The 14,072-nt window shown below is 40.7% G+C and overlaps 1 protein-coding gene across 6 annotated transcripts in view; it reads right to left on the bottom strand.

Annotated features, from left to right (window-relative positions):
- Cacnb2 (calcium voltage-gated channel auxiliary subunit beta 2) overlaps window positions 1–14,072 on the bottom strand; it is a 376,672-nt gene that overhangs the window by 247,820 nt on the left and 114,780 nt on the right. For 2 of the 6 annotated variants that reach the window (XM_031369063.1, XM_031369066.1), the window contains exon 1: window positions 604–936. The exons of the other annotated variants lie outside the window; for them this stretch is intronic. In XM_031369063.1, coding sequence (XP_031224923.1) covers window positions 604–651 — 48 coding nt within the window. In that variant the 5' untranslated portion in view covers window positions 652–936. Of the gene's footprint in view, window positions 1–603; window positions 937–14,072 lie in introns of those variants that run through there. 6 annotated transcript variants of the gene reach the window in all.

The following is a 14,072-nucleotide window of genomic DNA, read 5'->3' as shown; positions in this document are numbered from 1 at the left end:
AAAAAAAAACCCGGCAGGTCTACGAAATAAGGGCTGTTCCAGAGAAACAGACAGGGGATGATAAAGCCGTTGGAAAGGCTGGCATTATTGCAACAGCTGTGTCATCCATCAAACGATTATCATCTACTATTTTTCTGAAGCTCTTCAGAATAGGATTTCACATTAGCCACCGTGCCTGTCTGTATTTGACATACTCCATAGCAATTCTTCTCTAGAAAATAATTTCCTTTCCCATGCCAGGATTCAAATATGAAAACTCAGAGCAAAAGAGTATATATCAACTGGTTTGAACTGATACAGATATCTGAGACAATAGATACCCCCCGCCCCCACACACATACACACATCAAACCAGTTCCTCTACAAGTTATTTCCAACCTTATTTAAGTAACTCAGAACAAAAGATAAACACAGAGAAACATCTCCAGAAAGACCTCAGAGTATTGTAGCCCTCAGGTGCCTTGACAACTCATAGCACAAATGATTGATTTTCTGTTTGGTTCAGTACTGGGATTAAGGCACCGAAAAGCAGCAGCATAAACCAGACAAGCACAAGTTACATTTTCAGCTCCCAGCTACAACTGTACAGCAATAGAAACTTACATAGGACACCCGTACTCGCCGGCGATGTACCAGCCCGCAGCACTGCATGAAGAGGTGGCAGAACGCAGTCTGAGCGTGGCTTCACCAAGCAGCACCGTGCCTCAGCTTCTCGTCACGGCCACTGTCCATTTCTTCTCACCTTCCACTCCCAGGTAAGAGTCATGGGCAAATCAACACTTAGCTGCTGTCTCTAGGTAGTTTTTACAGACACTGCTGTTTTTGCAGGCATGCCAAAACTTTGTTCTCTCTGACTGCCTTTTAAATTTTTCTTACAGGTAATTTGAGATCTTCTTCCAGGGGGCTGCCTACTGGCAGAAATCTAGAAAAGGTAGCATTTCTCTTCCTGAAGGAGCTATTGCTAACATGGAGTTTTGCCTGTTCAGATGATCAGGGTTTCTGAGCGAGGTTTTTACAGTAGCCATACTCAACCCCAGAGATTTTTCAAACCTCAGAGTCTTGCATTTCATCAGGCTGCAGTATGCCGCTTCAGAAGGGAGGAGGCCTACTCTGGCTGCTGTTGATGAGCCTTTCTGAGAACAACGCTGCCGCTGTTTGGCTGTTACATCGCCCTCCTCACTTCGCATAGCCTGGCGAGAGCATCCTTGATTCACTCGTACCTCAGTAACATTTTGGGCATATCTGATTTGCTCTTTCTCCCTCCTCCCCTTCCACTGACAAATGAGTGAGTCTAGACTTTAATTCACTGTGGATTCTTAGGACTCCAGAGCCACCCTCTACGCTGTGAGAAGCTTTGTCCTGCAGTATGCATTTCAAAGGAATTGTGAGGAAGATTACTGGAGTAGCCTCAGGACCTGACTCACTCAGCCACTGCAGCTCTACAGTTTTGGTTTTTTGTTTTTTTGTTTTTTTTTTCTTCTTGCAAAAGACTCATTTTCTACATTGAAACATGTTAAGTAAACATAGCTCTGGCAGGCAAATGTGATTAGAGTCAGACCTAACTAATTGGTTAAATAATATATCACCTATGATTTAGACACAATGAGCCAAACGCTCCATAGCCTGAGAGCTTACAGTCAGTACTCCATGTAAACTATTATTTATATCTTTCCCCCAAAGACACAGCTTTCTGGCAGAGAGCAGATCTTTACATTCTTCATCTGAGGCCTTGTACACGCCACACCATGAAAGATGAATCATTAAGGCATTGGGGACTCAGCTATTAATTTGGGTGATATCAATCATTCTAATAAGCAGTGATTCATATAACCTTTTAGTACACCACACATATTGACCCAAATTTGCTCTCACACCCAAGTCACTCCATATTACTTTAAAAGGTACATTAATTAACTTCACACCATAGTCTAAGATCAACAACCACTGTCATGCTCCTTAGGCCTGTAGAAAATAAGCGCTTACTAATTCTCAACCTTTGGCTCATGTTTTCTTTAGAGCCTAGTTAACTGGCTCCTGTGTTGCTCTTATTCGTCTTAGAATGACTGAGAACTGGAACGTGTCTCTGTTTTAATTCAGACTGGCAGAGGAACTAAGCCCCTTAGTGCTTGGTAATATAGCAGTGGTATAATTAATAGCCTAGACGAAACATACTCCCCAATTCTATGGCTTTATTGAGTACTAACCATCTAGGGTTTTGAAGGTTCAAGGGGAAAATATTACTATGTAAAAAGGTGGCTCTCCACCTTTCTAACACTGTCACCCTTTAAAACAGTTCCTCTCATGTTGTGGTGGCTCTGAACCATAAACTTATTTAGTTGTTACTTCATAACTGTAATTTTGATACTGTCATGAATTATAATATAAATATCTGTTATGCTAGATATCTGATATGCAACCTCTGTAAAAGGGTCGTTTGATACCACTCCCCCCCAAAGGGATCATGATCCACAGGTTGAGAACCACTGATGTAGAGCTTTGATTAAGTAAGAGACATTTCTAAATTAAATGAGGAATTAACTTTTGAATTGAGTCTTCTAAAGAAGATTGGCATTTTTTTTTTGGACTATACAAGATATATTCCTAGTATACAGGATTTCAGCTTGATTTTTTTGAAGACATGATAAGAAGTATCGTAATCTAATAAATACACAGTCAAGGTTTTATTAAAATTTTTGTATGATATGACTTGATAATTTTTCCCTTCCCCCCACTGTATGTGTGTGTATGTGTATATGTGTGTGTGTGTGTGTGTAAGAGAGAGAGAGAGAGAGAGAGAGAGAGAGAGAAAACAAGAGAGAAAGTGAGAGAGAGAGAGAGAGAGAGAGAGAGAGAGAGAGAGATATGGGTAGGTAGGGAAGTGTGAAGGATCAGGGTTTTTAAAAAGTCCCTTTATCTCACATTTCATAAAAAAAATAAAATAAAAATGAAGTCAAAGTTTGAATAAGATGAAAACACTGGTAGAGAGTCATCTCTCCTTGAGTTCAGAATTCACTTCACTTTTTATTAAGTATGGTATTTTTAAACACAATATGTGAGAGATACCCAAGTTCATTAGAGATTCCACCCACACTGCCATTCAGGAACCCTGGAAAGAATGCTGAGCATTCTAAGTGGGCTCTGCAAACGCTTGCTGGGGACCTTTCATCCTCTTGGTGCTAGGTTAACATGCTGTGGGTCGGAAATAATAAAGTACATTTCATCTGTGACTCCCTTTCCTTTCCTTTCTATAGGGAGTAGTCCATGCCACCATCTTCCTTATAAGGGCTGACAGAGGCAGGTGCCACTACACCAAAACCAGGCTCTAGATCTTACAACACAGCAGAGGGAAGAAAACAAAGTGACAAGGAGTAATGAGAATACTAGGGAACAGCAATGGTTCAGTAATGGGAACAGCTCCTAACTTTTCTTCCCTGGTATGCTCAGGGCTCTGTATAGTCAGGGATACGTGGGCTTCTTTTACGGATACGTGGACAACACAGGGATACGTTTACAACACAGGCGGTGCAGCAGCCAGTGAACAATAAGTTGAGAAAGAAGGCCAGGTAACTAGGCAGTAAAGGCAGCAAAAAAATCCGCATGCAGACTAGATACATGCTACATCTACTTATGTAAAATATACAAGGAAAAATGTGTGAGGCCAACATACTCATATCCATTAAGACAACATGGATACACTCAAAGTATGTTTTGGGATTTATATTTTTACTTCTTTTCTTGGATTGTCCTGTGTGTGCGCATGTGCATGTGCCTCTCCAGCTCCTGGGGCTTTCTGAAACAGGGTTTCACATCACACAGCATATTCTCAGATGTATTATGTGCTATGCAGACAGGGATCCTCCTGCCTCCACCTCCCAAGTGCTGGGTTACGGGTGTACCTCACAACACTTGGTCCAAAGTCTGCAAACTAAAATTCATCCTCCCAGAAATTCAGACCTTCCTTATGTGTACACTGAGCACAGAAAATGACATCTGGACAAGGAGACATAAATTCACACTTGAGTCTTTTTTACTTATCATTTCATCCATAGTAACCAGAATAAACAATAGAGAGCTTGTACAAAGGCAAATAATCCAGCTTCCCTAGCAACTGGGGGCTGGGGGGTGGGGCAGTGCATGTGCCAAGCTTCTGGCCAATGAGAAAGAAGCAAAAGTGATATGCATCAATCGCATGGGTGTTCTTAGGGGCATGGACCTTGCCTTCCTCTTGTATTTTCCTCTTTCCTGTTGCCCTAATTTAGATGTAGTGCTGTACACTACACAGGAAAGCCTGCCCCACATTCTAGGGACATGGCAACAGGTTTCCAATCTCTCACTGGGAGCTGCCATATCCGTTGGAAGTGCCTTATCATGGTATGGCATTATAAAGAGAAACATGTTCCCATATTGTCTAAGCGACTCCTATTTTGACCCCAGTTAAAGAACTGAAACCCATATTTTACAAATACCTCTGTGTGCTAGTGTTAGAGCGAATAGTTAATTCATAGTATCCAAGGAGCATATGGAGAGATAGGAGCTGATGGGGCAGAGAAGTGAAGCAGGGAGTGGTGCCCAGTTCCACAGCAGAGTTCAGTCAGATTTTATCCAGCATGACTGGATCTGTTAAATTTGAAAATAACTGCCTATTTTTATTAACAAGTAGGAAAAACAACCCTCTCTAGATAATTTGGTCTAAAAATACTGGACTCTTCTCCCAAAACAGAAACAGATTCTCCAGTAAGAAGTCTGAAGCTGCTGAGCTTACATATTGGCAATTAGTGCACAGCTACTAAGTAATCAAATCAAATGAAGTTAATTAAATAGATTGTGATTTATGGAATTCACCACAAAGCTAATGAATGGTTCATTGAGGTATTTTGTAATCATATATGGTATCTTTACATTAAAATATTGCAACATGATAACAAAGAAAGAGTGATTGAGGTAATTATGAAGACTCACATATATATATGTGTGTGTGTGTGTGTATATATATATATATATATATATATATATATATATATATATGATGTCAAAGGCTGTTTTGTTATTCATGTTGTGTGCTACTCCTAGTGACAAGAGAGAAAGCACACAGCAATTGAGATGGTGTAATTCCTCAGAAAAATGACACTAGAGAAATTAAGCCAGCTGCAAAAAGTGATGTCCAAGAGGGAGCCGAAGGGGAGTTTGAACACCATGGTATTAGCTATCCAGAGGAGCAAGAAGTCCTAGCATAGAGGACTGGGAGATGGCTTAAACACCTGAGCTTGGATTCTTACCCCTCACATCATGTATTGCCATGGTGATGACCACTCTTATAGTACTGTAGGATGAGCAGAAGCAGAGAAAGGTGGATCCTAGGAGCTTACTGTCTAGCCAGTCTAGCCAAACTCATGAGCACTAGGTTCGGTAAGAACCCGTTTCACCCAAATATAAAGGAAAAGATGGAGAAATACATCTATTGTTGACCTTTGGCCTCAACACACACATGCATGTGTGAGCTTATATAAGCATATACAGGTGAGCACATACATACACACATCTGTTTAGGCATGCATATGCCACACATATGCACACACAGAAATTCTAACAGGCTATTGCAAAACAGGGTGATTACAGATAACTATTATAGCATATTTTAAAAATATAGTACTTTGGATGTTTTTACCCAAAACAAATGAGAAATATTCAAGGATACAGATAAATTTAACCTAATTCAATTATTTTATAAGATACATATGTTTCAAAAGATCTGCCAGTATAACATGTATACATGTCCATGCATTTGTTACATTTACTTATTTTTGTGCATATGCCACAGACCGTGTGCAGTAGTCAGAGGATAGCATATAGGACTCACAGCTGACCTTCCAACATGTACATCCTGGGGAAGGAACTTAGGTGATCTGGCATGGTTGTAAACAAACTCTTAAGGTACCTTGCCAGCACCAGCTTCTATGATTTTATACATCATTTCACAAGTCATACATAATTGTGTAATCAGCTAATGACAAGAGTAGAACAGAAGAGACTTTGTTTGGGTGTTACAGCTCTTTCATTGGCCGAGGTTTCACAGAACTAGTCTTCAGTCTCAGGGCTGTGATAGCCTCTGCTCACTTCACACCCACCAAGCATAGTCCAGTGTTACAGCAACACACATTCAGCTCCCAGAGTTCTTAAGTCCTCCAAAAAAAACAAAAACAAAACAAAAAAACCAGCCCACTCCCCTGCTTTCCATAAATGCAAAACAATACCACCACCACCACCACCACCACCACCACCACCACCACCACCACTAACCACCCAACAGAAACAGCAACAGAAAAAACAACAATTATCCTTATCTGTCTGCTAAGTCGATATCAGCTGAGTGCTGTTGGCATGCACATGAATCTGCAGGTGCTGGTCACAAAATAGAAAATATTACCCAAGATTTTTAAATATAGGGAGGTCAAGATACAGGGGAACCCCTTGAATCTACACACACACACACACACACACACATACACACACTCACACACACACACACACACACATATTTACAAGTTAGGATATTAGTTGGATGAAAGTAGAGAATGTTCCAAAAATATAGAGCAGGTAAACATTTGAAATTACTAAAGGAAGAAAAGGTATTTGGGGGAAGTGCTCTTTGAGCTAAGGTTGCCAAGTGGGATGGAGTTAAGTTTGAAATGAAAGGGAGGGGAGAGGTTTGAGCATCGAAAGAAGCATCTACAAATGTCTCTGTAGAGGAAAGGATGATACTATTTAAGGAGTCAGAGGATCAAGTAAGAGGGAGACAGACAAAAATGGATTTAGAAGGCAGGTGGTAAGCATGCCACGGCCTCTGTGCTAGGGCTTTAGTCTTTGTAGTAAGAGCAATGGGATGGTTTCATTCAGACAGCCATAGGCAGGACCAGACAGACAACATTTAATGTGCAGGTTGGTGGTAAGGTTGCAGCTGGGTTGAAAGATGGCTGAAGGGAAAGCAGAGAGCAGCCACGAAACAACATTGGGATCATCTACGTCAAAGATGATGATGGTACTTCCTGAGGACATGGAGCGAGAGGTGAGAGAAGTGGATGAGCTCTGAGGATTGGAACAGGAAAGTATGATCAAAAACAACAGAGGGAAAAAACTCTCATCTCTGCCCATTTCCATGCATGACTGTGGTTCAGTCTGATGGGACAATTTGATATGCCTTCATGGGTGGGTCTGCTCTAGTCTGCTCCTTGTCTTGTTCTGACTATTCTGTCTCACTTTAGGATCCCAAGCAGGACTCTTATGAAGCCCCTCATATCCTTGTTAATCATTGTACCCCTTCCTCTGCTTCTTCTCTCTTTTTCTTACTTCTCTTCTCTTCCTCCTCTTCCTTTTCCTCCTCTTTCACTTCCTCTGGTGTGTTCATGTATGTGAGAGCATGTACGCATAGGAGTACATGTAGGACAGAGGTCAATATTGGGTGTCTTCGACAATTGTTCTCCACTTTGGTTTTCTTGAGTCAAGGTCTCCCATTAAACCTGCAGCTTACTAATTTGGCTAAACTAGAAGGCCAGCAAGCCTCAGGCATCCTATTACCTTAGCCTCCCCAAGCATTAGAATTATAGGCGCATACCACCACCCTTAGCTTTCTCCTGGGTGCTTGAGATCTGAAGTCAGGTCCTCAAACTTGCATAGCAAGCACTTTGCTAACTCATCTCCTCAGCCTTAATCTTTACTTCTTTAGCAACCAAAAAGCACAATTTTATTTGACTCAGCTTCAACAAAAATACGTATCATTCTTTTGCAAATTTATTTTTTTGCCAAGGTTTCTGTATTCCTTAATCTACTATGATGTTTGTTTTTTCAGATCAATAACCATATTTTTCAGTAATAACACTACACACAGATAACAGGAGGAGTCATCAAAATAATGAGGTAGTTAGGGAAGAGGAAGTCATGCTTCGGAAACTACTAGAAGACATGCAATGAGTACTTGGCTTCCGTAAGATTTAAGCACTTCCAATGTTGTGAACTGACTCAACATTATAACTTAGAAAGATCATGCTTGAGAGCCAAGTAACTGACACCTTCCCCTAAAACAAAACAGAAAAACTTCAGTTTTTGGGTAAGATTCTGATTTTGTATAGAGACACATTCCAACTGTCTTTTGTCCATGAAGCCTGAGTCACAGGTTGGACTCTGGAAGACAGCCTTTACATTGCAGCTTAAGTAACACATGCTACACTCAAGTGTGTGATAAAACTGAGTAATCCTAATAATCCCCTCTTATCTTGTAATACAATCACATCTAAAGGAGTTCAATCCTGCAATGAAAGTCATTTAAATCCAATGCCCCCTTTTTTTCTGCATAGCTCAAGGAAACTTGCAAGGAATGTCAAAATCCACTTCTATTCCTTTTCCTTTGAGTCTCTAAAAGTTGACCCAAGGGCATGTCCCTACTTTGCAACACAAAGTAGTAAAACATTTAAACATTAGAATTCACCCAGGTTCCCAACTGTCTCCCTCTGCTTTGTAGGGATGTGTGGCTTAGTGAGTCTTTTTAAATTTTCTTCATTTAACTCCTTACTCAGAGTGTACCCAAGGAAAATAAGCAATCACAGCTTCCAATCGTCTCCTCTTTCTCTGGCTCAAATCCTCTCTACCCAGACTTCTGGTTTTCCCCAACAGAAGTCAGGGCAATGAGGGAACATCACTACTTTCCAACTGCAAGAGAAACACTGTACAAAGGCAGAGGTCCACTATGCTAATTAGAAAGGTAATGATGAAAAACCAAGTCCAAGACCATCCACTGATTAAAATTCACCATGGCTCATCCTTTATTCCGAAAATAAATTTGACCCATTCATTTAACTCATTATGGATGGAAAGAAATATAACCTGCATATAGGAAAGAAAATATTGGTCTTTGCATGGAAAAAGGCATGTTATTCAGATATAATATCTCTTGAGCAAGTCCAGGTTGACCACAGCATAAAATACTTCCAAGTGGTTATTTTAATTTCCTCTTTGATTGGAATGACCAAGAAAGAGAAATGCACATTTCCCCTTTTTGTTACCACAAAACACGCTTGATAGACTCTAAAATTCTAACACACACACACACACACACACACACACACACAGAGAGAGAGAGAGAGAGAGAGAGAGAGAGAGAGAGAGAGAGAGAGAGAGAGATATCCCGCCACTGACTCCACCATAGCATTCATTTACAAAATTAGCAAGTTACTACTTCATTTTACTTATTTTACTTTTGGAGATTATGATATTATTATACCATTTTCCCTCTCCTTTTCCTCAAACCAAATCTACTCTTACACACTTTTCTTGCTCTCTTTCAAATGCATAGCCTCTTTTTTCATTAACTGATCATACATGCATATATGTATATGCATATATATTTCTAAATACATAAATGCAAGCTACTCAGTCTGTATAATACTACTTGAATGTATGTTTTCAAGGATGGCCATTGGATATTGAATAGTCAGTCTGTGTGTGCCCTAGTTAAGGTTACTATTGCTGTGATAAAGCACTAAGAGCAAAGTACCTTGGGGAGGAAAGGCTTTATTTGGCTTATGCTTCCACATCATTATTCATCATTGAAAGAAGTCAGAACAGGAACTCATATAAGGCAGGAACATGGGGGCAGGAACTAATACAGAGGTTAGAGTAGTGGCTTTCTCCCATGGCTTTCTTATAAAATCGCAGACCACCTGACCATAGATGGCCTTACCCATAAAGGGGTGGCCACATACCCTCCCACATCAGTCAGTAATTAAGAAAATGCCCTACAGGCTTGCCTATCACTGAATCCTATAGAGGCATTTTCTCAGTTGAGGCTCTCTTCTCTCCAGTGACTCTCGTTTGTGTCAAGTTGACATAAAGCTAGACAACACACTGTGCTCTTCCCTGGATAAGGCTATATATCCTGTTCTCAATGTTCCTTAATTGCTTGTAGTTCTTTGTGTAGAATTAATGCCTTGTGGGCTTTCTCCACTACACTTTGGCATGCCTACTGCTGTTGTCCTTGTTAAGTTCCTGTTTAGCCAATCATGTTGCTAAAACTTTATGGATATAGCTTCTGCCATTGCTAGGAGGCACAATCTCAACACAATCCCCTCATCCTCTGGCTCTTACAATCCTACACAGCTTTGATGCCAATGAATCACAATATGACCAGCATGCCAGTATAATTCTAAGGGTACAGTAGTAGCATACTGTGGTGCTAATCCAAAGCTCTGTAATTTGATTTATGGTCACTCAACAAAAAGAAAATCATGCCTGGTACTGGTAACGGCCAATTACCCAGGGCTAGTGAAATAATAGATCAGAGAAGAACCTACAACTACAACCACTTTACTTAACCAGCATAACCCCTAACTACACTCTAAATATTTGTCTTCCTATATACATATAAGTGTAGTCTTCACCCGACGACAAGGAAACTTCTCTTTGAACAGGTAGAGGACTAGCCAACCAACTATAGCCAATCAAAATGCAGAACTCAGTCAGACCGAGACAGCTATAACCCAACTCCCATACCTAAGGCTCAGGGAATTCAACACTATTTTAAAAAGATTTATTTATTTTATGTGTATGAGTACACTGTAGCTGTCTTCAAACACACCAGAAGAGAGCATCAGATCCCATTACAGATGGTTGTGAGCCACCATGTGGTTACTGGAGTGCTCTTAACCACTGAACCATCTCTCCAGCCCCCAGTTCAACACTTTTTGAAATCCTTTGCTCAAGAAGAAAAGAGAAAGAAGATAACAGCTGACATGCATGGATTCCCACTGGGTTCCAGGCCATAAAGTAGACTAGAAATTTGACACAGGTGATTCTTACAATTCCTGGGGTGTAAGTTCTGATTTACTTCTAGTTTATAAAGGAAGAAACTTTGTCACACTGTTGTTACTGTTACCAATAGCTGAATAAGAAGACTTAAAGGAAATAATTATTTACCTTGGCTTATAGTTTCAGAGGTTTTGATCAATCATGACAAGGAAAACATGAAGGTAGGGTAGCTCACATCATAGCAACAGAGAGGGAAAGAGGAAGAGAGGGAGAGGGAGGAAAGTGGGAGAAAGAGAGAGGGGAAGAGAGGGAGAGAGAGAGAAAAGAGAAAAGAGGGAGATAGGGCAGGGGGGTGGTCTTTGATGGCTTCCTCCTTTCTCAGCTTTTATCCCACCCCATCTTTATGTATGGAATGGAGACTTCCACATTCAAAGTAGGTCTTGTCTCCTTAGTTAACTCTCCCTGGAAATGATACCAGACACACCCAAGGGAGCACTTTACTAAGTAACCTTCAAGGTTTTTCAGTCTAGTCAAGTCAATAGTCAAGGTTCACCCCCACACTAAAGCAGTGCAAGTTAATTGTTCAAAAACAGGCAGGGTAAGGTTTTCAGAATCCTGAGCTATTGTTTTTCTCCATCTTGTTCTGTGCCAAATAAAAAGTAATTTTACAAGCCAACCCAGGTGGAGCATTCAGTTTACCCTCTAATAAACTGGGAGCCACTTTCCCCTATAGTGAACAGAGTCAACCAGCCTTTATGTGGCTTCTTTTCTAGTAGTATTCCAAACCATTCTCATGATCTATAAACACTCACTATCCAAACTTCTTTCTTTCCCTTTGTTAAAAAGTCTAAAATTTTACTCATGGAAAAATTCATTCTATATCACTAGATCCCTCCCCCTCTTGAAGTAGGATCTTACTATGTAGTCCTGGCTGTCCTGGAACTTACTATGTAGACCCAACTAGTACCATGTGATGAAAAGTAAATCAGCTTTTAGCTATAGGAGTTATAGCAAGTGAAATTGATATAATCCACATTTTCTCTCCTCCCCTTTCCAATGCTCTTCCTTCCTCTCACCAAACTTGAGAATGCATTTAAGGAAATTTGAAAGAATAATAATTTGTTTTTGGTAGTACTAAGTGTTGAGTTTGGGGTTTGCACATGCTAGCCAACTCACTCTACAGTAAGCTAAGCGCTCATGGATAAATTTTAAAATAATGTTTAAATTATATAACTCCTTACAATAAAAGAACAACAAAGATGGAGGTGGGGCAACACATGCAGAAATAAAGACTGGAACAGCCTGTGATGAGCAGTGCACTTCCTCTGGATGAGCTGTGAATCTTGCTGTAAGCTTTCTAGCAGGCACCTCAGAAAGGGAAACTCGGTCAGTTACATAATTTACTGGCCATAAGCTTAAAATAAACCCAATGCTCAGAAGCGCCACGCTGCTTGGCAGTTACAGCAGACACCAAATTCTCCTGAAGTCCCATAAAAAGGAACATCTTGTAAAGGCACAAGCAGTGTTCCTGATGGGCCTGATGGGAAATGCCACAGAGGGCTTTAAAAGTTCTCAGACTGACCTTCGAAGGACGCTAAGTGTCTCACACCAAATGGCATTTGGTAGGATACTCAAGGGAATGAGGCAGAAGAGCCTCACACTATACTCACAGGCTTGGCATGAGCCAAGTGTAAAAGGAAAGTTAGGACAAAAGGGGTGCAGGGGGTGAGCATGATTCTTTTAGTCTAGAGACTGTTACAAAGACTAACCCCTAGATGGCAAATGAACAATCAGAGCTCAGGTGAGTGACTTGGCTAATGCAGTACAACTCCCCAGTTGTAGCAGTAGGATATACTTCACCTTTTCCCTCTCTAGGATCCCAGGGTTTTCATACCGACGAGAGTCTTTGTTCCTAAAATAATTTTATTGCCAGTTTTAGGGAGGAAGGAAGTCAATTCTTGAGTCCTGTACCCATCAATGACCTCACCAGGTTCCAGGGGTGCTTCTAACCCACTGGAGACATAGATGGCCCTGGATAAAATAATGGGCCAGATGATGAAACCAAAAGTAATGAACCTAGAAAAGGGACTGATGTGTGTGCATACTTGCTTGTGATTGTGCATACATGTGTGTGTGTGTTTTAGGGCTGGAAAGGAAATAAGAGAGATTGGAGTACAGAGTAATTATTCATTCATTTTGTGTGTGTGTGTGTGTGTATGTGTGTGTGCATGAAATTAACAAACAACAAAATCAATCAATGAAAAAGAAAAAAAATAAGGGAGGAATAAAATCATAAATAAAAATAACCAATCCCCCAAAATACTGTTAATTATCACAAGCTTCTGATACATATTACATGTCAATGACTTTACAACCATTCAACAGGATATATATGGCTGGCCAGATGTGAAGCTGGAACAAAAAACAGTTAAGGGAAAGCCGGATCTTCTCAGCTTGCAGTGGTTGAAGCAAATGGACACAACCATTCCCTTCTCTGCTCTCCCGCCCTGCACCTACTGGCCTTGAAAAGTTTCAAAGAGAGTGGGACAATCAGTAAGAGGGCCATTGAGTGGCTTTGGAAGAAGCTATACTTAGGGAACAGATGGGGCTTACGTACAACAACACTGAACCTTTAAGTGAGGGCTGGAGACTACATAAAAGGGCAACTGTTAAGAGAGATAAACTTTGTCTGCTTCTAAATATCCCATCTTGGTCTTGCTGCTACCCGGAGCGCCGATGGTGGCCCCAAGTAGCTTGTCATGCTGTCTTTAATCTTAGCTTTGGCTAAAGGTAAAAGGTTTTTCTCCCATACTTACTGCTCACTGAAATGCTCTGCAAACTAGAGGAATCATTTCAAAAGTGATAAACGGGAGAGGAAATGTATCCAATCCACCACTGGTTAAGAGAGCCTTGAAGACAGCCTGACACTAGCCTGTCTTTGTGGTGCAGTGGGTCTTTGGGATGGTTTTCTAGAGGATTCCACATATATGAGAGGTAAAATGAAACAGAGAAGTGTAGGTGTGCATGCCTTCAGTTTACAGTGGAGGGAGACTAAAGACTGCTAAACTTCTATATTAGTGCAGGTGACCCGACCTTCTCAGCAAGGTATCTAATGAAAAAGAAAATGCACAGGTAGGTATTCACACGCCCTGTGCTCATTTTATCTTAAAATCCTACTCTACTCTGTATAAGTCCATCTTACTCAAAATGGAAATCTTACAGTTCCTATCCTAATGCAAACCCAAGTATCCCTAATTTAAATACTTTTAGAAGATTAA

The sequence above is a fragment of the Mastomys coucha genome, unplaced genomic scaffold (genome assembly GCF_008632895.1).
Source record: "Mastomys coucha isolate ucsf_1 unplaced genomic scaffold, UCSF_Mcou_1 pScaffold15, whole genome shotgun sequence".
NCBI classification, from domain to species: domain Eukaryota; kingdom Metazoa; phylum Chordata; class Mammalia; order Rodentia; family Muridae; genus Mastomys; species Mastomys coucha.
The sequence above is the reverse complement of the archived record's forward strand: the minus strand, read 5'-3'. Positions and strand labels throughout refer to the sequence as shown.